We start from the raw sequence: 26,888 nt of genomic DNA on the forward strand, positions 1-26,888 counted from the left end.
AGGAAACCAGGAGAGCACAGAGATAGGAAAATGTTTTAGAAGGGGGACATACGCGCTCGGATAAACAACTTCCAAGATCCTTTCGGCGGTATCTTTCTCTCTCTCCTTGCCTGCCAGTCGTTCTCTTCTACTGTATACTATGGAGAAAGACGCAGACAAGGAGCTCTCTCAAGGCAGTATCAGGCACATGGACCCTTTGAATTCCTTTCCTTGGGGGTTTACCTGTCTCAGAAGATAGAGCCAGGTACTTCCCTCCCCTTTGCCGGCACATCGGATTGGAATGTCTATCTTCCAAGATAGAGCAAGGTCAAGGAACAAAGACACTCTGGAATCTGTTCAATTCCAGATAAGGCGCTCCTGCTGTTGCCAGGATGTCAGGATGATCTGACTTTAAAGATTCTGTTCTGTGCATCAGTTGGCAAAAGGTTGGTCTCCATCTCCACCACGTAAATATGCAATTGTCTGCGGACAAACGCCGGCTCCCTTGGCCTATAGAGCGAGATGAGCGCACAACTTCAGAGTCGTCTGCAACTGGACCTTATGGTCAGAGGTACCTTCACTATCTAGCTAATCTAAGGTTACCAGACGTCCCCATTTCCCAGGGACAGTCCCTGGATTTACAAATCAGTCCCCTGACAAAATCCACTGAATTCGACTGAAGTTGAAAAGTGTCCCTGGATTCATCCCTGGAAAAAAATCTGGTAACCTTATACTACACCATCCAAAATTAATCCCTGGCCCTGTTAAATCAAAGACTGGAGTTCTGGGGAACTCAAAAGCTTTCCACAATTCTGCGTCACTTTGCTTGGTTCTAATAAAGGTTTTGCCCAGCTGGATTATGAAATGCTTTCTTATGGTCACTGAAGACAAATACTTCCCGCACCTCCTTTGACAGCTGGTCAGCCCAAAACACAAAGCAGCTCAGATGTATTGCAACCTGTGGAAACTTTATCAAAATGCAAGCAGATAACTCTGGCTGAAGCTCTTGCAAGCAGACACTGCAAAATGTAAGATTTGCCCTATGATTAGAAGGCTCCTCCCTTGCCAGCGACCTAAATGAAAGAGGAGCATTTGTACAAATAACATCTGTCCACGAGGTGGTGCTAATCTGCCACAAGTGACAAGGCTGGGCATGAATCATTTTCTCATATAAAGAGGAGGACAATGTCATTTTGTCTATTACTGCCAGCCCACACAGTACAACCTGGGGTGCATGGATGTGGTGTAAGGGCAGTTACTCAGAAAACGATCTGACAACTGGTCTCTTGTTGTTTGCCAGATATCGCCCAAAATTATTTAGAAACCTCTTCAAAATCATAGTGTGCCTTTTAAAAAGTACTACAATGGCAGAAAAGAAGCTTTGGGAGCTGCAGTTGGGATCAAAAGAGCAGGCGGAGATCAATGGAACTGGCAGGACCAGTGAGGTCGGAGGTGGCCAATGCAAATATTTAGCACAAAGCATCTTCCTTTGGTTCAGGAGTGCCTGTTGTCACAGTTGCTTCTCTGCTGGAAGAAAGGTTGTGTGGCCCCCATTCTCTCCTTACCACCCTCCGTTATGAAGAACAGCCAACATTGCAGTTCACACCTGTTTCATCACAGTTCAGAGCTGCTGTCACAATTTCTAGTGTAGGTTCATACCACAATAACTACCCAGTAAACCCAATTGCATTCCCTGGGGATTGCTCCAAGTGTAACTTGACTTGATTAGCCTTTAATGTGCTTCACAGGACTGTTCACAAAGGACCCGCAAAAATTCAAGACCTATGCAAAACTATTGTCGTCGTCCCCGCCCCCCCCCCCCGGCTAATTCTCTTCTCTGTCTTCTTTCCAGAATGTGGAATAAAGTAGAGGAATATTAAGTGGACCAGCAGCCTCCCCCCCCCCCCATAACAAGGGGACTTGCCAGAAGTCAAACCAAGGTGGCAGCAGCCAGAACAGGGTCCGGGGTCAACAGACTCTTAGGGCCTGGTTGTGTAGGTGTCACTTCCCACTCACAGCACAGATTCTTGATTCAGAAATATCTACCAGGCCAAGGGCGGTATATAAATTTGATAAATATAATAAATAAATGGAATGTCTTGGCCATACAGTAGCAATATTTTGGGGTTGGGATTGGCTGAGCAGTGTCTGGAACTGGTCAGACACAGATTGACAGGAATGACTCCAGGAGCCCCTCTAAGTTTAAACAGAAGTACAATGGGGGGGCAGGAAATATAGTTTTAAATTTGGGGGGGGGATTTTTTGGGGGGGACATTTTTGTTTGTTTGTTTGTTTTTGCTTGTAACTTCCCCTGCTTTCCTCCAATGAGCCCAGCCTTGATTCCCTTCTTCTCACCTGTCTGCTCCAACTCTTCCCCATCCTGAAAGAAGCGCAGAGAAGAACCGTTTTTCAGGACATCCCCCTGCTTTGGAGTGAGGCAGCTGCGTATGATACTATGTTATAATATTATATATTATTAATTTATACTCCGCCCTCCCCCTCCCCCCGAAGACAAGGGCTCAATGAAGCTTACAGATAAAATAAAAACCGCTAAAAACCTAGGGGTGAGGGGGAAACAATCATTAGAACAACTAAACATCAGCAATTAAAAACCGTAGGCTATAATAGTCATGGAAGTTGCTTTGGGAGCCTTTTTGGCTGGAGAGCGGGGTACTGATGCTCTAACATAAATAATATAAACAATATATATATGAGATCTATTAAAAGCCTGCAATAAGAAGTGCGCGGCCCCTGGCATTAACAGAACAGCCCGTTCCCGAAAGGCAGCGCAGCGCTCAGTCCAGCCACCTCCTTTGACCTTTCCAGTCGCCGAAGCCCCAAGAAAACGCCCCGTGGGAAGCGGCGTGGAGGCGGCCGGGGGCGGGCGGCGCTCTGCGGAGCCGGGCGGAGCCTGGCGAACCGGGTGGCGCGGCAGTTCCGGACTCGCCTCCCCGCCGCAGCCGTGCTCTGGAGCCGCTTGCCGAGGTCGGGAGGGCGGCCGAAGGGAGCGGTAAAGCGGGGCGCCCAGGAGCCCGTCGCCATGCAGCCGCCGCCGCGCAAAGTAAGTCCCTGCGCGCCGGGCTCGCGGAGGAGAAGCCGGGCGGGGAGGGCCCTCCTTGGCACCCTGGCACAGTCGGGGCCACGGGGTCCCCGAGACGCGCTCTCGCTCGCTCGCTCTCCGCCCCTAGCCTGAAAGGGCGTGCGCGTACCATCTTGAAGTGGGCGGCTTCCTTGGCAGCGCCGCGTCAGGCTCTAAACTAGGGCGCGCCCCCCCCCAAAAAAAACACTTTTGGGGAACTGTGGGCACATCTGGAAATCGAATGAGCTCTTGCGGGCGCCACAAACGACCCATTTCGCAGAAGGAGAAAACCGTGGAGATGTGCAGAAGCTCCTCCCAGACAACGCGGGAGTGGGGGGGCGCATCTACGCACACCTCAGAACAAATGAAACGAAGGGGAAGGGGCAACCACCACCACCCCAAACAAGAAAGCAAACAAACATTAGTTAAGTACAAAAATTGGGCAGGGGCTTGGCTGGTGATGGAGGGGCTCTTGGAGGAAGGTGCCACAGTGCCTGTAGGAGCCACATGGAGCCCCCCCCTTAACCTCTTGGACTCTTCCATGCATCATACCGGTGATTCCTAGCCTTTGTCTTTAAAGCGCTTGGCATCCACTACTTTGTCATCCTTGCAACAACCCTTTTGCAGAGACTGACAGGAGGAGTGCTCAAAGCTACTTACTGAGTTCATGACAAGCAAGATTTGAGCCAGGGGCTTCTAGACGCTATTGCTACACCATGTGGGTTGAGCTCCTGGAGCTTCTGCCCACCACCATAGCTGCCAAGTTCTCCCTTTTTTAAAGGGAAATTTCCTTATGCTGAATAGGCTTCCTCGTGAGAAAAGGGAAAACTTGGCAGCTATGCCCACCACTCCTCCCCTAGTGCAGCTGTTACTGGGGTCCTGCTGATCCTCTTCCCACTGCCTCTGTGTTTGTAGTCTTAAGGTTCAATTCCTGTGCAAAATAGTGGGTTCCTTTTCCTTCTGCTCTAGGTGTGTTTGCTTGTCTGCTCCTTGCCCTGTAGGGGGGCCTCTTGCCATTGATAAGGTGCAAACTCTCTTTCTTCTGCAGGTTAAGTTGACCCAGGAAGTGAAGGTGCGCCTGATAGAGCAACTGTCGAGCCTGCAGAATAAGCAACAACGGGAGCTGGAACTCCTAGAAGACATCAGGTAACAAACCGAGCCTGCAGGGGGTCAGAAGAAATTGGGAACTGGGCAAGCTCCTGAACAGGTTCCACCACAGGCCTAAAGGCTACCCTTTCCCTCACCTGTTAAACAGCCTAAGACAGCCTTCCTCCTCAGGAAGCAACGGATGGAGACTGACTGCTCGCTAGTGAGTGATCCATGAACTTCCAAGAGCCTCCTGCTCCTTATCCAAGAGGCTTAGCCTGTAAAGAGCATCAGCCTTAAGCTAGAAGTGTTGTTCACCTGCTTACATAAATCCAGCAGTCATTTGTGTTGATTCTGTACCTGAAGCTAGTATGTTATGCTTCAGGGACTCTTCCAGTGGATCAGTGCCGGGGTTCAGATTTAAAAACGTGGGAATTACTGGACAAAGCAGAGGGAGGTTGAGTAGCATGTCCTCAAACCTGAGCCATTACTGCGCAAGATTGAGGCATGTCAGGGCCAACGAAAATAACAGCTGCTCAGCAGCCCCCCCCCTTTTGGGAGGCCATGCAAGTTAAAATAATGTGAGCTGCTGGGTTATTAGGAAAACTGCTCAGTCAAGGTCTTCTCTGGAATCTTTTGTCAGGGAAGTATGACACACTAATTGTTGTTTCATAATTATTACTATTTGGAACTTGTTTTTAAAAGCACCATGCAGTTTCTGAGGTTACAGATGCAGGGGGAGTTGGGTTCATGTTAGCTGGGCTCCCGCTGAGTCCCAGAGTTCTTCACCCAGCATATCTTGAAAGAGAGATTGTTCACTTGCCCTTAGATTCTGATTGTGCAAGAAGATTGAGCTGTGTGGTTATTCATAGCCCTTTGTCTTCTCCTTGCTTGCAGGTCGTACAGCAAGCAGCGATCTGCCATTGAGAGGGAGTATGGGCAGGTGAGAGAATGCAAGGCTTCTGAGCTGCTTGCTTGAAATATGTTGCATGCTCCCATTGAAATTGGGTGTATCATGGCGGGGTGGTAGTGGTGAATATAACGCAAAAGTGTCTGGCCTTAGCAGCGGCCATTTCCCCAGGGTTTAGAGCTCTAACAAGTCGTGTCAAGAGATGGATACAGACTCAGCTTGTGCCCTCCATTGTAAGCCAGCACTCTTCCCTAGCTGAAGGAAGTGACCCAGTGAGCAGGCAAGAATCATTTGAGCTCTTCCTTGGAGCTTATAGACTTAAAGAGCCGGCTGCAGCTGTTTCTTATGACTTTTTATACTTGGAAGTGGGCTGATGAAGAGTCAGCTGCAGCTGGAACTTGTACAGCAAAGGGTCTTGCAATCACTAGAAAAACTTGAAATAAGAAGTGGTACTTGTCTGACCGTAGATCTGATTCCCACCTGGGCCATGTTTTGGAGAGACCTCCTGGGTTATGCCCAGGCTATGCTATCAAACCAACATGCCCCTGAAGGCCTAACTTCCTCAGCAGTGGTGTTGCAACAAGCCACTAGGCTTTACGTCCTCACATTACTGAGTGTTGCTGACAGAATCCTACCCTTTAGCCCTCCTGCCTAATCTCTGGTTCTCTCTTGGTTGCCTCTGGCCACTGCACACATAGATGGCTTCGTTTGGCTGTCCCCACTGAGGCTTGGGCCATTATCTCTTGAAGTCTCAACTTGGGATTGCACGTGAGTAGGAAAGTGATCCCTTGGTGTACCATATCACTCCTCTGCATTTGATCTTCTGTCATCTTGTTGGATAGCATCCTTTTCATTCCTCCCCATTTGATTCTTGCGAGCCATTCACTGGTGTTGATAAGTGCTGTTGCCATCCACCTGGGGGGTTACACATAACTGTAACGGGACTGGCCTTGGAAGGGTCCTCCAAGGCACTCTGCCTGTCTAGAACTGGACATGGAAGATGAGTTTGGGGACAAACATGTCTTTTAGGTCTGATTCTTGTATTCAGCATGTTCGTGTGTTAAGAGTTTTCTGGACTGCTGAATATTACTCCATCTAAAGCCATAACTCATATGTTGCATTTGAACACTTTTTTAAAAACAAGATAAGCCAATATGCACTTTCAAAAGGAACTCCAAAAGTCATTGGCGTAGAGAAATGTCAGGCAAGGAAATTGTTAATGACCTGTTCCTCTTCTCTCTCCTCTCCTCTCCTCTTCTCTTTCTTTCTCCCCCACCCCCTACTGGCAATTTTCCTGGTTTAAAATAAAACTAAGGCATATTTGTGTGTATGAACTAATCCTATGCCTCTAGAAACTAGCCTGCCTCGGATAAGGCTGGTTTTCTGTGTGCTGAAATAGGGGAGCATTTGAACATGCACTGCCATCCGCTACTGCATGAACTTTTTAGGAAAGGCTTTGCCACATGATTCTTCTGGTCCTTTTCAAGTTAACACCATGTTAGCATCTACTCTCCTGTTGGACTACCCTTGACATGGATTCACATAGACCGTTTGGGACTTGCGTTTTCTCCATGGAGGGGAGACCCCGTAAATGCAAAAAGGCGGATAGCTGTGTGTGCCAATCCATCGTGAGGAAGCTTGCTTTTCAGCAGCTTTTCCAAATTTGTGAACATTATTTCTTCTATTTTTAAGCCAAATGTGCATTTATTTATTTTTTATTTTCATTTATATACATTACAACAATTACTCAACCACAATTTTAACATTTCTGACTTCGACTCTCTTCCACCTCTTTCTGCAGTTCGTTACATTTATTTTCGCCCTTCCCTGCATACTCCAGATTGTCTTAACTTATTCTTTTATTCATCTATTCTCATATATATCTCATATCTATTTTTGAAACTGCATTTTTACAGTAATCCTGCCAACGTCTTGATCTATTTACAGATTATTGGTAAATACTCAATAAACCATTTCCATTCCTTTCTAAAAAGTTTGCTATCTTGATTTCTTATTCTTCTGGTAAGTTTCACCATTTCTGTATGCTCCATTATGTTCTGTATCCATTCTTCTCTCGTTGGGACCTCCTCTTCTTTTGGGCAAATAGCATTCTTGTAGCTGTGGTCGCATACATAAATAAATTTCTATACTGTTTAGGTAGTTCTGATCCCATAATTCCCAAGAGAAAAGCTTCTGGTTTTTCATGCATGCTATCTTAAACATCTTTCTCAATTCATCATATATCATTTCCCAGTGAGCTTTAACCTTATTGCAAGACCACCTCATATAGAAAAAGGTACCTTCTTTCTCTACATTTCCAACACTTATTCGATTTTGATTTATACATTTTTGCAAACCAACTAGGTGCTAGGTACTATCTATATAATGTTTTCGTATAATTTTCCCTTAAACCATAACATACAGTAAATTTAATATTCGTATTCCATAATCATTCCCATGTTTCCATTTCTACATTATGACCAATATCTTTTGCCCAGTGTATCACGGAAGATTTCATTTGTTTGTCCTTTGTCTCCCATTCCAATAACATTTTAGACATCACTTTAACATTTCATTACAGGTCTCTCTCTAGTTGTGATATTTGTTCCCCAAACCCCCGCTTCATTTTTCTTTTTCACTGCTATGGCTTCCAAAGGTGAAAGCCGAAGTGGTGTTTTAGTCTCCAATAAGTTTTTATATTTATCCCATATCCTATACATTTCCCCCCTAATTATATGGTTTGTGAAGCCTTTGTGTACTTTCACCTTTTCATACTACAAATAAGCATGCCAACAAAAAATATTATCATGACCTTCCAAATCTAAAATATGCGGGTTCTTCAGTAGCAACCATTCCTTCAACCTGCACAGACAAAATGCTTCATAATATAATTTAATATTTGGCAGGGAGAAACCTCCTCTCTCTTTCGTATCTATCCGTATTTTATATTTTATTCTTGTTTTTGTCCCTAGCCAGTTGGGCTCCAGTGGCAGAGGTGTTTGAAAATGCAGTGCCCTTGGTGTTTCAAGATCAGTGTGGTCCCTGTAGCGCAGCTGATGACTGGGCAAAATGTGTGCATTTAGTTCGGCTGCATTTGGCTTGTGAGCCTTGCAGGATGGGACAGCCACTGACAGTGTTTCTCACGCAAGGGCTGGCTTGGTGCTGACTCAGCACTGCTACTGCGGTGCACCTCTTTGCTACTCCCAGTGCCACATGGGGCTTGTCAAGCAAGCAATTAAAACAGCAAAACCATCATGCCTGGGGGAAATCGTCGCATGAACTGACTCTGAGTTACTGTCAGGAAACGGCAGTATTCTGAACCTTCGATCAGTGATAACTTTGCCTTATGCTGTTTTGAGTTTCTGAGCACACCTGCGTTGGGTTTTATTTTAAGAATTGGATGTGCTCAGTCAACACATTGAATTCCTGCAGTTCATGTTCTACACCATGGGTAAGGAGGGTGCAAAACATTCCACAATGTGCCTGACCCTGAGCATCTTCCCTGAGATGAGAGCACCCTGCTGTTCAGCAAACCAGTAATATCGGAGGCTGCCATGTCAACACAATCCAGGCTCTTTATCAGATGCTTGTTCCTTTTATACTCTTCTCCCTTAAGTGGCAAAGATATTTCCCTATAGCAAATACATATAGAAGAAGTGAAGGAGAAGAGTTGGGACAAAATCTTTAAGATTTATGAAAAATGGATATTGGCCCTTTTAGGTGATACTTAACTGTTGGGAAGGAAAAGAGGCATCTGATAATTAAGTACAGTAGGAGGTAAAAGAGGCATCTGATAATTAAGTTGTGCCCCTGTTCCCATTTGGGGCCTCCACAGGATTACCAAAAGTGCAGTATTTTCTTGTCAGTTAAAGCAAATAAGAAGGGGTGGGGAGTGGAGGCCAAGTCTTTGTGCATTAACTGGGCAAAGTGACAAATGATCAGTCCACAGGAATTGTTGTTTTGACCATACCATTTATATTATTCTTTGCAAATAAGAGGACTTGCGTCCCAGGAAAAGGCGTTTCCAGAGAGCCAAATTTTGTGCTGTCTTGGTCCATTAAAACAGGGGTGGATAGAAAAGGGAGGTCCAGATCTACTGGAGGAACTCTGGGTGATTTGCAGTAGATTGCCAATGACTTATGAGTTCCAACTGTTACAGCAACTTTCCCCCCAAATTAGGGTGCTTTGGGGTGTAGGGGGAACTGGGAATAGGTTTTTGTGTGAAAGGACTGTGAGCTCAGTTTTGGTACTATGTATAAATTCCTGAACTGAGATGTACTCAGGGGTCCCGAATTCCTACTGTATGGGTGTCCCTCTTTCTAAGGCACTATTTTGCACTTGACCCCAGCTGGTGGATGTTGGTGGGGTCTCACACACCCTGCATCCAAACCATGGGAAAACAGAATAAGCAGGGCTCTGAATGGCGAGCAATTAATAAAGTTCTCCATTTTTTATGCAGTCCTACTTTTCTCTCACTGCAAATTAGCATGGTTCCTCAGTGGGCTCCCATGCAGGCAGTGGCCAGGCCTGCTTAGCTTCAGCCGTGCTCCCCAGGCCACCTATAATAAAGAAGATAGTTGCTGATAATAGCTAATGGAGCTGGAGAATCTTCCTATTCTTCTTGGGACTGCTTTGGAGAGAAAGAGACAGCCGCTGAAGGCCATTCTTACATCTGCAGCTCAGCAGGGAGGCCACAACAAACACCCTGGGTGATTCATCTGCTAAGTTTTCTGGATGCGAGATGGGGAGGGATACCCCAAAAGAGCCAGTGGCCATATTTGCAGGAGTTTTCAGGGAGAGGGAGGGCTGGCTTGTGTTGTTGTTTCGTTTTCAACTACTCTTCATGTCCATCTTGCAGACTGAACATTGGTGGAAAGGTGGGGCACAAAATGTTTCAAAATAAATACACTGTACTGTATGTACTTACAGGCATTGCAAAGGCTGGCAAGTCAGTACCAGAAGAGAGACGGGCAGCGTGGTTGGAACGTCGCCAGTGTCTCCAGGTGGGGAATTGGGCTTTGTGGCGAAAGGAGCTGAGCTGCCTTGCTTATTGGGGAAAGGGCTTGCCTGGCTTCACAGCTGGAAAGGATAGCGTTTGAGGAGAAGGGGGATGTCTTAGTCTTGCGCTTATCTCCCAAGCTTGGTGTTCAGCTGAATCCACCTCTGATTACAGCTGTTCTCAAGGGTAGGCCAAATAGCAATACCACAGTGTTTAATTACATGTGTGTTTGGTCATGTACATGGGTAGGCAAACTAAGGCCCGGGGCCTGGATTCGGCCCAATCGCCTTCTAAATCCGGCCTGCAGACGGTCCGGCAATCAGCATGTTTTTACTGTACATGAGTAGAATGTGTCCTTTTATTTCAAATGCATCTTAGGGTTATTTGTGGGGCATAGGAATTCGTTCATTCCCCCCCCCCAATATAGTCCGGGCCCCCACAAGGTCTGAGGGACAGTGGACCGGCCCCCTGCTGAAAAAGTTTGCTGACCCCTGGTCATGTATCTGCCTGGGGAAATGTGGCGGCTGTTCCTTTGAGTGCCCAGCTCTCTTTCTTTTCAGCTCCTTAACCTGTAATGTTGAAAACCTCTTAGCAGAAAGAGTGGTGGTTTTTGATATTGCATTGTGGCTTTATGCCTTTCTTTAATCAGGACATCTGTCATTGCAGTATCTGTGCTTGCCCTTGAATTTTAGTGCAGGAAGCAAAAGTGCCACCCTGGTTGCTTTCTTCCTCATTACCGTATTACTTGGGAGGAAGGAGGCTGGACAGCAAAGAAAGCAGGTGGGAGGAAGTAAAGAAGCAGCGTTGAGCCATCCTTCCAGGGAAATGAGGATGTGGGCACAACAACCGGACTCAGGAAATGGGTGGAAGGATGTGAGGAGCAAGATGGGAGAAGCTGGCGACCGGAGCACACAGGTCTGGCAGGAAAATGAGGCAACTGAACTTTGACATAGTGGATGCTGTTGCCTTGTGAATTGTTGGTCTAATGCAGCCATTCGATAGAGCTTCCTCAAATTTAACCCCAAGGCAAGTTCTAAGAATCTTGGGGGGGGGGTGGTTTGTGGAGAGAGAAGCTGATGCAATGAAGCACAAGCTCTGAGCCTGGATGGGACTTTATACTCAAAGAGCTCAGGAAGTGGTTTTAGCACTTCAGGAGGCTGCTGATAGATATCGCTGTGCACATAGTCCAGTGATGGGCAACCTTTTGAGCTTGGTGTGCCAAAATTCGCCAAAAAACCGAGCATAACTTGGGTGGTGAGTCACTTCGAGAAAAAAACATAATTTCGCGATATTTATAGTTTAAATAACAAAAATGTATAATTGTAATATATAACTGTATTTAATAAACCAAAAACTAATTATTTAAACAAACCAAAAACTCCTTATTTATCACAAAGTGCCCAGAGTTGTTGAGCTTTTGGGGGGGGGCTGCTGACCAAAGTTTTTTGGGGGGTGTTTTTGGGGGGATGCCCCAAAGCTGCTGCACTTTTGGGGGGGGAAAGAGAACAGAAATAAATGACGAATAATACCTTCACTGGAACTAACACGCAGCACTGACATAGTCTGCCAAAGCACCAAAAAAACCAGCACAGAACGGGTTAAAAAACCAATCTCTGGCTACCAGCAGCAGCAGCAACAAAACAGGATCCGGGTTTTATTGGAGCGTGTGCCAGCAGTGAGGGCTCTGCGTGTCACGTCTGACACGCGTGTCATAGGTTCACCATCACTGACATAGTCTAATGGGGACTGAGTGCAAATCAGCAAATGTTTAGAAAGATGCAGCCGGCCGATTTGTACTGCATATACCATGCTGCTTAGTGCAGTGGCTGTCAGGAATTGAAAAGCCCTGGCGTTCCTGGAGGACAGAGTCCTCAGACCTCACGAAATCAGAAGCAGGGGCTGGTGAAAGCTGGCAACGCCTTGACCTCCTCTAATATTTCTGCAGGAGTGTCTTTGGAGTCTGGAAGGCCGTGATCGATGGCACCGTCTCTTCTGGTCATTCCAGGCTGGCTGCCTCCGATAATTATCGCAGTGTGAGTGCAGAGGCAGCTAAAACCGCTCGTACGTCAAAAGAACACTTGTTCAAAAAGGTACTCTTTGGGTGGGCTAGGAGGGTCCTAGTTGCAAGCCTTTGGGAACAGAGAAACCGTGCTTGGCTCTGGAATGGGAAGGGGTCCTTGAGACTCCGCTAAGGGGTTGAGCAGCAGCTGGCAGAGGGCAGGATGCTGACTGCCAGACCACTTCCCCACCTGCTCTCCTAGGGCATGGACCAGCTACTGAATATCCAGGCTGAACTGCTGGAGACAGTGAAGGAAGTCAGCAAAACCAAGAAGCATTACACACAGATTGAGCGATCCAGTGAGGTAGCCCGAGAGAAGGCTGCCGATGTGGATGCCAGGTGAGCCCACGGTTCCCTACCCACCAAGCAGGGGAATCCCAAAATGTGAGTGCCAGGGGGTCCCGGTGGGCTGCGCCCTGTTGTTCTCGCAGGTCTCCCATGGCCTGGGACTTAAGGTAGAGCTTTCCAGAGCTGAGATCACTTGGTGGTTTGCATCCAGGGGATCTGTGGAAACTGAGCCAGTGTGGTGTAGTGCAGACATCCCCAAACTTCGGCCCTCCAGATGTTTTGGACTACAATTCCCATCATCCCTGATCACTGGTCCTCTTAGCTAGGGATCATGGGAGTTGTAGGCCAAAACATCTGGAGGGCCGCAGTTTGGGGATGCCTGGTGTAGTGGTTAAGAGCGGTAGACTCCTAATCTGGGGAACCGGGTTCATGTCTCCGCTCCTCCACATGCAACTGCTGGGTGACCTTGGGCTAGTCACACTTCTCTGAAGTCTCTCAGCCCCACCCACCTCACAGGGTGTCTGTTGTGGGGGAAGAGGGGAAAGGAGATTGTTAACCGCTTTGAGATTCCTTCGGGTAGTGATAAAGCGGGATATCAAATCCAAACTCTTCTTCTTCTTCTTCCCTCCCCTCCACAGGCTTAGGAAGAGTGACCATGGCATATTCCACACGAAGGCCAGCTTGCAGAAGCTCAGCGCCAAGGTCAGAGGCCCATCCTGCCAGCCCACTGGGACACTGAAGTGGGTTACGGAGGCCTGAGGGGTGCGCCCGTCGCACAGTGGGCTGGCAGAGTGTTTTCCGATGTGGGGCATGGGTTTGGTAGGTCTTTGAAATGCCGAGTGCATGGCCCTCTGTTCCTCTCATTGCAGTTCTCTGTGCAGCTGGCAGAGAATTCACAGCAGCTGGTGGTGGCACGAAATGAGTACCTCTTGACTCTGGCGGCTGCAAGTGCCCACCTGGAGCACTACATCCATGTGGAGCTGCCTGCTGTTTTCAAGGTAAGAGCTCTCTTCTTACATTGCACAGCTCCTCCTCTGAGGACAACTTTGCGGACCTGGGCAGCTTCTTGTATAGCACCGCTTGCATGCAAAGCAGCTGTGGCAGGCCATAACTTTGAGCAGGAAAACTCTATGGGAAGGGACAGTGGTACACAGCTTCCTCTCCACTGACACACACTCCCCTAATTTCCAATTTCACCTTCCTGCAGCTGTGTCCCTTTAAAAAATAAATGTGGGGGTGGGGAGAATTGCATGTTTTTAGCCTACCCTAAAATGCTTGGAGTGCCGCATACTGGTGTCTTTTCTTTTGCTGCGCAGGATTTTAGCTTGAACCAAATTCTGTTTCCCAGTTTCTTGCCAATCCCACAAATACCTTTCCTCAAATAGGTCCCTGTTTTTCTCTCAGTGAGTGTAGGGAGTTGCCTGATTTTGGATGACTGCCTGCACTGCAGCAAGTTTGGGTGGAATGATCTCTCCCTGGAGGAGCCTCCCTTCCTGTTCCTCCTCTCCCTTTGCACTACCCAACCTGTTTGATCTGTGTTTTGTCAGATGCTGGATGGTGACCTTTACGAGCGGCTCAGAGACCAGCTGACCCTGATCAGCAAGACAGAGCTGGAGGTCTGCCAAGGCACACAGGAACTTTTCCAGCGTGTTCTAGGTACATCTGCACAGGTAACAAGGCACTGATAGGTGACTGTGTTTCTAGGGGTCTGCAAGGTATCCCCAAAACTGCTGTTCTCCTATTGGGAGAAAAATACAGGTGTATTTTTACATTTGATGTTTTCAGATCTCCTCCAATAGAAATCCAGGCCCTCTGTGACTATTCTAAAGCTTTCTGAAAAAGAAGAAGAAAAGTTGAGAAATACAATCATGGATCTCTGGTTTCCCTTCCGTTTTGGCCCTTATTCTCTTGCCCAGCAAGTGTGGACTTTCTTCCCCCACCGTACATGTCACAGTGTTGCTGTGGAACAGCCATTCCCCAAATGAACTTGTGGCAGCCCTAGGTCTTCATTTCCGAGTTAAGCAACTTCAAGTGCTTTTATTTGATACCAGTCTGAATAAAATGATAACCACCTTGTTAGACCTTCTCAACCTTTTGGTGTAATAACCTGTGGGCCCTTATAGGCCACCAGCAGGTGGGATAGGGTGTAGGGAGCACAAGGAAAATTAAAGGAAAAGATGGTAACAGACAGGCCACAGAGATCTAGAGGACTGGGATGGATTACAGATAGGATAAAAAGAAACCTACAGAAAAAGAGGAGATTGCACTGTGGGATGTGGAGAGAGGAGGAGCAACTGAGAGATGGTGGGATCAGGAAAATGTAGCATAAGAAAGGTGAATAAGGGGTAATGGGTGGAGTTACAAATACCTTGAGGACCACCGACCTGGACCCTGTGATCCTTATCTGAGGTCAGAGGGTGGCAACACAGGAACAAGCCTTTAAAAAAAAAAATTATTAAATTTTGAAAAAACAACAAAAAAGCAACACACACACACAAAAGGAATATACATAACATAATTTGATTCCACCAACTTCCGTCCCCCCCTCCACAAGCCCCCTCCTGCCACGAGCGGGTCCCATGAAGGTGAACAGTCGATGATGGTTCATTTTAGGATTGGGTTTGTTCTCCCCCCCTCTCCCCCATCCCAAAGCCCCCCCTGCCACCGAGGAGCCCCGGAAATACAAGGGAGAAGCCAGGGGAGTGTCCGCCCAACCACTTTTCCATAAAAAAACAACCAAAAAAAGAAGAAAAGAAAAAAGAGAAAAAAGCAGAATAAAAAGAAAAAAGAGAAAATACATATTCATTTCCATAAACATTGTTGTAGGGGCTTCCCCAACCTCCCCTTTCCCGGTTTTCCTTTGCAAATCATTTTTGACAATTTCTTTTTTCCAAATCTTAATCTACATACAAATTTTTAAACATAATTTTTATCACTTTCATAAACTATCTTAATTCAATCTGATCACAATCTATTTTTCTTCCCTAGCCTGGTTTTTCCCCTCAATAGACCTCCTTAATTTCAAACCTTTTTTCCATACCCAATTCTTATTTACAATATATTTATTCTAACAACCCTCCTCTCCCCAAGGCCCGGCACTCCCTCTCCTCCAGCAAAGTCCCAATCCACAGTCCAGTTTTCAGCCTTTTAATCCGTCCTAATAGTCACCAATCTATTTCTCTTTTCACCCCACCCCTTTTTTCCCATGTTTTATCACCCCACTCTTTTTACATCCCCCCTGAATTTTCATTCTTTCTTGATTGTCTTTTTCCTTTCCCATATGATGAATCTGAAGATCTATCAGCTCCTGGCATTTCCTCCACAAAAGAGGGAATGTCCTCATGTCCTTTTGCGTTGAAGAGTCATTTTCTCCGTCATGATGGACCTCATTCTGTTTTGTAGTTTCCTCGTTATTTTCATTATTGTCCTCATCACTGTCTTTGCATTCAATTTCCATACATTCTTCATCAACATTGTCTTCTAAAAAATCATTTTCACTGTCCACCACCTGTAATTGCTGCGTTGATTCCTGCACTTCTATCTCTTCTTCGCATGATTCAGAGGTTAGACATCTTAAGAGTTTTAAGACAGCCTGCTGGAACTCCGGGGAATATCTTTTTGTTGACATGATTCAGACCTGTCAAGGTCAGCACTTATCTTGAATGGTGGGAAATAGTCACTGTTAATTTTCCTCCAGCACATTTTAACCAACTGGCTGCATTTTCCAAGTACGTAAAAAGTTCCAATTAATGTTCAATGGATTTGTAGCATAAGATCCAAAAAATCCAAGGATGGAAACAGAGTCCTTTCTTATACAGTAAAACACCTCGTTCCTTCGCTGGAATGATTGGGTCGCCTGCTCCCGGGGAGGGAGAGGGCTTTTCTGAATGTTTTTTATCTCTTTGCAGGGAATTTCAAACAAATTTCTTCTCCCCCTTTTACCCTGCCTCCAAGGGGGACTCTTTTCAGTCTTTGAGGTTATCTTTATAGACCAAAATCTTTAGATCACTGCATCGGGTATTTTACTTATTGTCTCTTAAATTTACCGGTGGGAGGAGGTGGCTTCCTTTTCCCCCCCTCTCTCACCTAATTTTCGAATTAAGTTCCAATAAAATATTTGCCGATGTTACTTACAGTCCTGCTTTTCGATTTCTTCTTTTGGAAGAATCCAGCGCTCCCCGCCTCCGGCTCGGAGCTTCTCTCCGCTAGAGCAATGATGGCGCTCAAAATGGCCCCCGCGACTTCAACCCTTCTCGCTCCGGCGCTCTACCAGGGCTGCCGAAGAGTTGGGGAGTCCGGATTGGGGCTCCGCTGAGCAATTTCGCCCCCGGGACGCTCGACCCAAGGTTCTAAGGGGTGCAGCGTCGCTCTCGCTGCCCTCCCCCCTCTAGCGAAGACGGGCTGTCTCGGAGCGAGACAAAAACCCCGCCGATCGGCGCTGGCGCTGGACCGGAAGCCTCAGGAACAAGCCTTTTCTGCAGTGGCTCCCTGTCTGTAGAATGCTCTTCCTAGGAAGGCTCGACTGGCGCCTTCATTACATATCTTCAGGTGCCAGGCAGAAATGTTTTTCTATAGCCAGGCCTTTGGCTGAATAACATTCTATGGCCTTTTAAATGTGTTTGTAGGCGGGGGGGGGGGTTTTGTTGGTTTGTTTTTGTTTTTCTGCTATATATTTTGTGTTCTCATTTTATATTTTTTATGGTTTAAATCGCCCTGTGCTCTTTGAATGAAGGGTGGCATATAAATTTAATAAACAAGTAAACAAATAAAATAATTACAGAGATATCATTTACTCATACAGAGAAAAATGAATATACACTATTAGCACAGAGATAAAAGAGGTGATGACAGATAACTGGATTAAAAAAAGAAAATGCTGCATCAAATATGTCAGAAATACTTTCCTGAGACTGATGTAGTCTGGCTCTCTTAAAGGTAAAGGGACCCCTGACTGTTTGGTCCAGTCGCGTACGACTCTGGGGTTGCGGCCCTCATCTCCCTCTATAGGCCGAGGGAGCTGGCGTTTGTCCGCAGACAGCTTCCAGGTCATGTGACCAGCATGACTAAGCTGCTTTTGACGAACCAGAGCAGCACACGGAAACACTGTTTACCTTCCTGCCCGAGCGGTACCTATTTTTCTACTTGCACTTTGACGTGTTTTTGAACTGCTAGGTTGGCAGGAGCAGGGACTGAGCAACGGGAGCTCACCCTGTTGCGGGGATTCGAACTGCCAACCTTCTGATCAGCAAGCCCTAGGCTCTGTGGTTTAGACCACAGCACCACCCATGTCCCAGTCTGGCTCTCTTGAGGATGTAAAAATCTACAAGTGGCCCTTGAGTGATTTGAGTTGGGCCCTGAGATTTAGCTGATGAAGAACATTGTAAATGTGCACTTGAAGTGCATGTTCTTCATCAGAATTGTGTTTGATAAAATAAAATAAATAAACGCTGGACCACTGAGACTTTGAACAAGGCAGCATTGCCAGGTGCTCTTTGGAAACACAGAAACAGCAGGAATGTTTGAGCAGAGACCCTGCCAGCAGCATTTCCTCCAGCAAGGACAGGCTGGCAGTAATGCAGTGAATGCAGCTTTCTCTCACACTGGATTGGCATCTCTCAGACGTTCTTTTCTTGATATACTTTCCTTTCTGGTTGTTCTTGCAGGTGTGCCAGGAGCAGAATCTCCTCCTCTTCCTCCAGGATAATGCTGCATTTTCAGCAATGGTCATGCAGCCCTTTCAGCCGGCAGGAGCTGACCAGGTGGTAAGAAAGAAGCGGGTCCTCCCCTAGCCCTCGCCCAGGAGGAGGAGAAGGGGGTCTTCGGACAGGGCTGCTAACAAGCCTATTTCTTCCCAGGCTTCTCTTCTGCATGAAAGTGGCAGCGGCCTTGGGGAGAGCGGGTTAGAGAAGGAAGTACGTCGCTGGGCCACTCGAGCAGCCAGGGATTACAAAATACTAACTGTCAGTGAGCAGGTGAGCCGCAGCCAGGCTTTATTTCCCAGGAAACACTTTCCATGTGATAGGACTTGTCCATGAAATTAGGGAGAATAATCCCCTTTTTCTGGTTGTACTTTTGTCTTCTGCATTATTTGGGTGGATGGATATGAAATGGGGAGGAGCATAAAATCCTGTGAAGAGTTAATCCACCCATCGGTGTCTGGGGGCAGGGTAAAATGAACCCCTGTCTTGACCCTTGAAGGAAAAAAAACACAGTTATCTTCCTGCTTAGATCAAGAGAGCAGGGTTTTTGTGGGGCTCCAATCCTTCAGGGCCTTGTGGTTACTTTCACTGGCAAGTCCCTTCCCTTCCCTTTGCTTTTGGGCAGTTTCCTTAGAATTGGGGCCCTTTTTCCCTGAAAGGGGAGGAGCAGCTGTCAGAAATGGAGATTTCCAGGCAATCCCACCCCCCACCCCCCTCTACTGGATAAAGCCCTTGGATTTCTGAAGCTGGCAGAGGAGAATCTAGCAAACTCCTAGGAGTCCAGGGGATGTTTCCCCAAGACAGGAGCCCAGCCAGTTATTCTGTTCTAATGATTTTTTCACTCTAAAAAGAAGAACAGACTTCATCCTGTTTAATGATTTCACCTCAGCATCCACAAAAAATGTTCTATAATTCCATTAAAGAAGATGAGGCCTATTGCAAATTTTGACGTTCCTGTGGCCATTCTAATTCCAAGGGCCAAAGACTGACACAAGGTTTCCTTCGGGATTCCTGAGACAAGAAAACAGGAATTTGCCCTGAGAATGATGCTGGGATCACTTAAGTGTTCAATATTGGGTTGAGCAGGTTCTACAGAGAATGGAAGCCAGGAGGCAGCAGCAGGCCCCTGAGGCAGAGATGACCACCGTGGAGAAGAGGATGGAGGAGATAAGAGACAACCTACGGAAGGCTGAGGTGCGTCTGGCTGAAGGCTGCCTGTCCATTTTCCAGAGTGGTCAGCAATGCTTGTCTGTCTGAAGCTGTCTGCTTTGTGCCATCGATATCCCTTGCGGGCTCCCGGCATTTGTGTCCTGTATGTGTGCTTTCTGGTGCTTTTGCTGACTTGACAGCAAATATTGCAGGAGGGAAAGGAGCAGGCTGCATTGCCCAGGAGAAAAATTCCAGCTGAAGGTAACCAGCCTGTCACCCCATTTGAATGTGTTTTATAGCCAGGGGGCTAGAATCTCCATGCTCTGTAAAGTTTAACGTGTTGAAGAGGTGAAATAAAGGTAGCATCCCAGAATAAACAGGTTAAAGCATCATCATATTGAGACTTTGATGTTTTATCCTTTCTGATGCAGTTAGCCAGTCACGGGTGGATCTATATTTGGAAAATGATTTCCACCAGCTTCTCATCTCTATTGCTCCGCCTTGTGTGTGATAAACCAGATTTCAAATAAAAGAAATTTCTGGTCTTACATTGAGGGGAAAGGAGGGTATAAGATGCTGTGGAAAGGAGGCAAATGCATGGTAAAGGTAAAGGGACCCCTGACCATTAGGTCCAGTCGTGACCGACTCTGGGGTTGCGCGCTCATCTCGCATTATTGGCCGAGGGAGCCGGCGTATAGCTTCCAGGTCATGTGGCCAGCATGACAAAGCCGCTTCTGGCAAACCAGAGCAGCACATGGAAACGCCGTTTACCTTCCCGCTATAGCGGTTCCTATTTATCTACTTGCATTTTGACGTGCTTTCGAACTGCTAGGTTGGCAGGAGCTGGGACCAAGCAACGGGAGCTCACCCCGTCACAGGGATTCGAACCGCCGACCTTCTGATCAGCAAGCCCTGGGCTCAGTGGTTTAACCACAGCGCCACCTGGGTCCCTCAAAATCAATAGCAGAATTAGATTCCTAGGTTCAGAACATCAGGAGGCACCATTGTATTAGGTTCCTAAGTGTTTTGCAGGCAAATGTCATGATTGGCTCCTGGCCAGCATGTATAAAATGTGCAAGTTAGGTGTAACCAAGAGCTTGTAGCGCCCGGTGGGATTCTTGCCTTTTCTTTTTCTTTTTTTGGACAGACTCCTACGGTCAAAAAACAGAACCCCAGACAGAGGGGTAGAGAGGACTGAAGGCAGTTGTGGGACTTTGCACTTAAAAAAGAGAAGGAGAAAGAAGGTTGGGTTGTAATTGAGGAGGGGCAGCTTTCTTTCCTGCCTTTGCTGCCAGGGCATCATTGGCTTCTGGCTGTCATTCAGAAGGTGGCATTCTTGGTGCTGAATGGCAATCCTAATCTGCCATACTGCTGCTTTTCTTCATTTGAAAGACCAGGCTTGTCGTTTCCTTTGTTCTGCTTGTGGTTGGATGTGACAGTTGTTTGAGGAAGGAATTGCTGATTCATTGCTTGATCACAGGACCGTTCTTGCCCTCTCTTTAGATCAGCAAGGTGAAGTCAGAGGCACGGCTAGCTCTCCTGCGTCAGGCTGGCCTGGATGTCGATACCTGGCTGGCAAGCAGCATGGGGCAGGTGCTGGACGAAATGGAGCAAGAGCGGCGGCTCAGCGAAGCTCGCAGGTCTGAGAGAGGCTCGACTCCGACGGTAAGAGTTGCCTCTCCCCAAAGATCAGCTCCCAAACCCTTGGAAAGAGCTGCACCCCCACCCCATGCCCAGTGCCTGTTGCTGCATCATTCAGACACGACCTTCTGCTGCATGGGAACAACACATGGAAGAGGCTTCTGTGCGGTTGGCGGTACATCTGAAAAGGGCATCTTTGAGACACTAGTTTCAGGGAAAGAGAGACCCTTCAGCCCAAGGGCGGCAAGGTGCTTTCGGACTTGTCTGCATTCTCTTGCTGAAACTGGGACCATTCCCCCTGCTTGACTGAAGACTGTCTTGGGGAGAATCTGGGCAAATATTCCTATTCCCCATTCTCTTTGTGATGTGGTGTTTCCTTGGAGTAAAACCCTCTCCCCCCACCCCCAGTGATCTGAGATTCTGTGTCTTTGGCCTGGAGCTGCCTTTTCTTTATACAGTGGTACCTCTACTTAATGAATTTAATCCATTCCGAACACACATTCGTAAGTCGAAAAAAATTGTAAGTCGAATCCCATAGGAATGCATTGGGAGAAAAAAATCGTAAGTAGAAAAAAATCCTATCTAAACCGCATCCAAGATGGCAGACGGAGCTCCGTTCGTAAGTAGAAACATTTGTAAGTAGAGTTATTCGTAAGTAGAGGTACCACTGTATTTGATTGGCCTGTCATTTTAGCTTCCCATAGTTGACAGTAATCAATCTTCCATCAGGCAGAAGACTTTGATCTTGCTGAGTTTGATGACTATGACGACAACTCAGAACTGTTTGAGGACACGAGACCAAGTCCAAGCCTGGTTCGTGCTTATCCTTCATCATGCAGAGTATTTTTCCCATACCAGGTAATACTTCTTTTCATCTCCCAAATATAAATTGCTGCTTGCAGCATGCCCTTCACAATAACCTAGGTGGCTTTTCAGGGGCTTCAGCGAGGGCACTGCCAGAATTTCAGCTGAGCTTCTTAACAGCAAGCGATGTAAACGATAACAAACAAAGGGAGTAGAGCTGGGAAAATGGGGTAGATGTTTGGCTAAATGTCTTCACTCCCACACCTACCTGGATTCTGACAGCGATTCCTGGTGTCTTACTCTGTACCTGGGAATGTCAAACAGTGGCACATCTGAGACATAACAAACCACGGCTTCATGATGCTGGAAGGAGCAGCAATAAGCCTGTTGTTTTCATGCATGGGTTTGCCACAAATGATAACAGGCGCTTCTAATCTCCTTTCCTCACCTATGAAAGGAAGAAAAGAACCTTATTCCTCTGAGGCTCATGGCTACTCCTTCTCATGGTGAGAAACCATGGCTGGTCACTGATGCCTGAGTGAGTCAGGCTGCATCTCAATAGGGCCTGTTATGGGTCTCTAGGCCCTGCTGTTTGTTCAGCCCAGCTGACCTTTCACACCAGAACTCTGCTGCGGACTTTGTTGTGACTCTACGTATGTTCTTCTCTGCCAGGCCTGCCAATCAGATGAGCTCTCCATTGCGCAGGGTGAGGAGCTGGAGGTCATTGAAGATGGCGATGTGGAGGAATGGGTCAAGGTTCGTATAAGGAAACTCAGTCAGGTTCTCTCTCTGCAATGGGACTTGGGGAAACCTTCCGTGAAAATCTGCCTCTAGGGTGCTAAGCAAGAGTATGAATGGGTGCTGAGCAACTCTGTAAGGCATGCTGGAGATGCTTGGACACATGGAACCATTGGGCGTCCCATCTCTGGCAGTAATGCCAGTCCAAGATAGAAGCTGAGCACTTTGGACCTAAGAGAGCAGAACCCAGATTGTAGCCTTGGAGGAGGCAGGCTGGCTTCTTGCAATCCTACCCATGTGTTCCCCAGCCACACATGGTAGGATCGCACCAGGGCACGCTTGTCCAAATATGTTTCTTAGTGTCACTTCTCCTACCTGACTTCAGGCGCGTAACAGTGCAGGACAGGTCGGGTACGTCCCTGAGAAGTACCTCTTCTTTATGGATTCAGTAAGCAGGGGACACCCAGCCCCAGATGGGAACGCCCAGGAAGAGTCCTCTGATGCAGCCTTGGAGAGGGAGCTGACAAACATCATGAGCATGGGCCTGATGCTGGAGCCTGGAGGTGCGTCTTGCTGGGGTAGTGGGGGGGGCTGTGGGGGCTGTGAGCTATTGGCAGAGGTGTGAAGATACGGGCCTGGCATAGCTTTTCTGCCCTGCCTGTCAGATCTCCTGTGATAAAAATCCAAGGGAGCCTCTGCTGCCCAACCTGGCTAGTGGATGAGGCGGCCTGCCTGCACTTGAAAGGGTTCAGTTTATATACGCTTTTTATCCTGTCCTTCCCCCAACAGAGTAAATGGCTGCTGACCCCACCTGCTTTGTAAGACCAGTTGTGTCCTCTGTTTGTTTGCAGCTTCCCTGGTGCGAGCCCTTTATGACTACGAAGGGCAGAGCTCCGAGGAACTCAGTTTCCCCGAGGGAGCCATCATCCGAGTGCTGCCCCGGGAGGAGGGAGCAGTAGATGATGGCTTTTGGAAAGGAGACTTCAATGGGAGAATCGGAGTCTTCCCCTCATTGGTTGTGCAAGAAATAACTGGCGCTCAAGAGGGAGCTGAGCAGGTGAGTCCCAGGGTGGCCCAGGAAGGGCAGGTCAGCTTGTCTGCCTCCTTAGGGAAACAGTGTTTGGACTGTTGCAGTTGGCAGGGCCCAGGAGTCTCGGTAATAGTGACTGGGATCCACAGATCCCACACCTCAGCACGTGTCCCTCCTGCCTCCAGGAAGCATGCCAAGGCACCCTAGAAGCTTGGGGCTGAGGAGGTAGTTGAGCAGTCCTGCTGTGCTTCAGAGGTGCTCAGAGGGGAAGCATAACAATGCCTTGCTAATTTGGAGTCTTCCTGGGTTTGGCAGCCGGGTATAAAGTTATTATCACCACCCCTGCCCATTCTCCAGCTAGAGAAGGACGGCACCTTGTTTTTGATGTCATGCTGAGCATTAGATGCCTCCGGAATACAGCACGAACCCTTGGAGCATGTGCAGAGGTGCTCTTTTCTTCTGAGCCCCGCTGAACCTGGTTCCCACTCCAACACAGGGGGATACACTCGGCCCACATTCATTTTTCCACTTGGTGTCTTAGAAGTTTGCTTCGCTTGCTTTGAGTCTGACGGCAGCTTGGCTTGCTTGTTTCAGGAACTGCTTTCACCATCTCCTCCAGCCTTCTCCCCTCCAGTCCTTGACCACGCATCTCCTCCAGACATTCTGCTGGCAGGTGAGTTACTTGAGAAACCAGCATCTGGAATCTTTCCCCCACCCCACAAAAAAAATGGTGGTTTCTGGAATAGTCAAGTTGTGTTAGAGAGAAGTGATGATACATACAGATCTCTAGTATGTTGTTTTAGATGACTGAAACTGAGGCCTTGAACAGACCTCTAGTAAGGAGAGCGAAAACCTGTTTGTGTTTCTGGAGAGGAGGGAGGGAGGGAGGGAGACCAACCGACCGACCAAGTGAAGGGCCAGGATGTCAGTAGTCCTTAGCTGCTCTGCACCACACGAGTGTAGTCATTAATGTTTTTATGTGTTCCCAGGTGGCTGGCAAGGAAACATGCAAGATTCCCCTGAGCTGAATGCACCACGCATTCGCCCAGTAAGTTGTTGCCCATATGCTGTGATGGGATGGCCTCAGTCTCCCTGTCTTTTATCCCTGCCACTCACAAAAAAGTTCATTCACATATGAGCACATATGAGTAGGTTATGATCTAATCTTTGACACAATTTGACTAATTATTATGAGCCTATTTATCTCTCAGGTAGAGAAAAAAGGCAGAATGTTCCATTTTTGCCAAAAAAAGGGAAGTGCTCAGTCCATCTAGATCTTACACACGAGTGGGGCTTTGTAGTCAGCCCTTGCCTGTTAGGTTTGTGTTCTACTAGAACCTTAATAAGAATTTATATTGGAGAAACTGAAGGTTTGAACCCACATTACAGGAGGTAACCAGAGTTTGTCAGTCTTCTGTTGGGAGGGAAGAAAAGTAGAGTGGGAATATGAAACTTGAGATGATAATTTTTGTATCCCACCCATCTGATGGGCAGCTTCCAAATGAATATACAAAAACACAACACAACATCACACATTAAAAGCTTCCTGATACAGGACTGCCTTCAGGTGTCCACTGAAGGTTGTATAAATCTTGATCTCTTTGACATCGGATGGAAGAGAATTCCACAGGGCAGGTGCAACTACCGAGAAGGCCCTCTGCCTGGTTCCCTATAACTGCACTTCTGGCAGCGAGAAAACCTCCAGAAGGCCCTTGGAGGAGGATTTCAGTGTCTGGGCTGAACGACGGGGGGTGGAGACACTCCTTTAGGTATATAGGGAAGCCATCTGGGGCTTTAAAGGTCAACACCAATACTGCCCCCTGTTTGCCAGAAACAGTACTTCTGTCTTGTAGAGATTCAGCCTCAATCCATTGACCACCACCCATCCTCCAACCGTCTCCAGACACTCACACAGGACATTCACTGCCTTCACTGGTTCCGATTTAAGCAGTAGGTCGAACTGGGTATCAATCACATACTGGTGGACACCCAACCCAAACCCCCTGGTGATCTCTCCCAACGGTTTCATATACAGTGGTACCTCTACTTATGAATTTAATGCGTTCCGAACACACATTTGTAAGTCGAAAAAAAATTGTACGTCGAATCCCATAGGAATGCATTGGGAGAAAAAATGTGTAAGTCGAAGCAACCCTATCTAAAAATTCGTAAGTAAAAAAAATCCTATCTAAACCGCATCCAAGATGGCGGACGGAGCTCCATTTGTAAGTAGAAAAATTTGTAAGTAGAGTTATTTGCAAGTAGAGGTACCACTGTAGATGTTTTTAAAAAATGGGAGATAAAGTGTAGTATAAATGTCAGCAATACTCCAGACTCCTTTTGATAGACTTTGAGAAAAACACTAATAGGGTCCTAAGTTTGTCCCTTTGTGGGCATAAGACGCAGTGCAGGAACTTTACACCCTTCAGAAATGCTGCCTTCCCCCACCCTTTCTTTTTAGGTTCGGGCTCCTCCACCTCCACCGTCGAAGGCTCCAGAAGATGACTCGCTGCCCAGCCACGATTAAATCCACATCTGCCCAGGGACTTGGCTTCCCAAGAAGGCTTGAGCGCTTTGGGGGCTGGTGGGCCACAAGCAAATCCGTTTCTGCTTGGCGTTCTTGGGTGCCTCTAGCTGCTTTTGAGCCTGTGCTCACATCTTCCAGCACCAGCAAGCTAGCAGTGGGACGGAGGTGCTGAGAGGAGGATTATTGCTGCTGCTACTACTGCTGCGATGGGCTACCTCAGGACATGAGTACATGCTCAGATGGATGGACTGCACCAGAATGGGAATGTTGAAAACAAGTGTTTTGTCTTTCTCTCTGCACTGGGGTCGAGCCCCACAGCATGGGACCTAGAAATGGCAAGTTCTGTTGGCCTTTGCCATTCCTCGGACTGCTACTCGAGACAACGCCAAGCATTTCCTTTTTTCCTGTTCTGTGGTTTGAGAATGGGAGCAGGTCTCTCCCTTTGCTTTAAATGCTGCTAGCTAGCATCTGTCTGCACTTTGTCTGTCAGAACTATTGACAACGGCAGGGTCTGCTGCTCTTCTTGTAGCCGGCAGTTCTTTTGCTGTCCCTTGCCGAGTGAGCTGTCGCCTGTGCTGTATCCTTGAGAGGCAATAGATGGGCAGGTATTGACCAAATAAACAGACACCATTCTGCATGTCTTCAGCAACTTTAATAGGGTTAGTTTTTGTTTACACTGTACTTAAACATGAAAAGATGTAGGGAGAAGGCAGAGGTGGCCTTCGGTCATGGCTTAACTAGAACACAGAAGACGAGAAATCACAGGGTCTGGGGGAGTCTTTAGTTGGCTCATCTCCCAAGCCAGGTTCTGGTCTCCTAGCGAGGGGGAAACCCTATCCGGAGCCACGAGAGTCTCCAGGATCTGTGCTGAGCAAAGCAGCCCCCACCCCCACCCCATGC

General features: G+C 47.4%; 1 protein-coding gene across 1 annotated transcript; it reads left to right on the forward strand.

The window, feature by feature from the left end:
* Positions 1-2,887: 2,887 nt before the first annotated feature.
* FCHSD1 (FCH and double SH3 domains 1) lies at positions 2,888-26,882 on the forward strand. The gene is made up of 20 exons (XM_035103486.2): positions 2,888-3,040; positions 4,107-4,204; positions 5,042-5,087; positions 9,984-10,057; positions 11,999-12,143; positions 12,315-12,451; positions 13,039-13,102; positions 13,270-13,398; positions 13,948-14,070; positions 18,064-18,162; positions 18,256-18,372; positions 19,186-19,293; positions 20,752-20,913; positions 21,619-21,747; positions 22,366-22,449; positions 22,817-22,994; positions 23,283-23,488; positions 24,056-24,134; positions 24,451-24,509; positions 25,923-26,882. The coding sequence occupies exons 1-20, from the start codon at positions 3,020-3,022 to the stop codon at positions 25,986-25,988; spliced, it is 2,124 nt and encodes a 707-aa protein (XP_034959377.1). The 5' UTR covers positions 2,888-3,019; the 3' UTR covers positions 25,989-26,882.
* Positions 26,883-26,888: the final 6 nt, after the last annotated feature.

This window comes from Zootoca vivipara, chromosome 8 (assembly GCF_963506605.1).
Source record: "Zootoca vivipara chromosome 8, rZooViv1.1, whole genome shotgun sequence".
NCBI classification, from domain to species: Eukaryota; Metazoa; Chordata; class Lepidosauria; order Squamata; family Lacertidae; genus Zootoca; species Zootoca vivipara.

Excerpts from the sequence above, each read along its gene's own strand:
- FCHSD1 (XM_035103486.2), top strand. The coding sequence starts at position 3,020 with ATGCAGCCGCCGCCGCGCAAA. Across the intron at positions 18,373-19,185 it reads TACTAACTGTCAGTGAGCAG|GTTCTACAGAGAATGGAAGC; the intron begins GTGAGCCGCAGC and ends TGGGTTGAGCAG. Across the intron at positions 22,995-23,282 it reads CCTGATGCTGGAGCCTGGAG|CTTCCCTGGTGCGAGCCCTT; the intron begins GTGCGTCTTGCT and ends GTTTGTTTGCAG.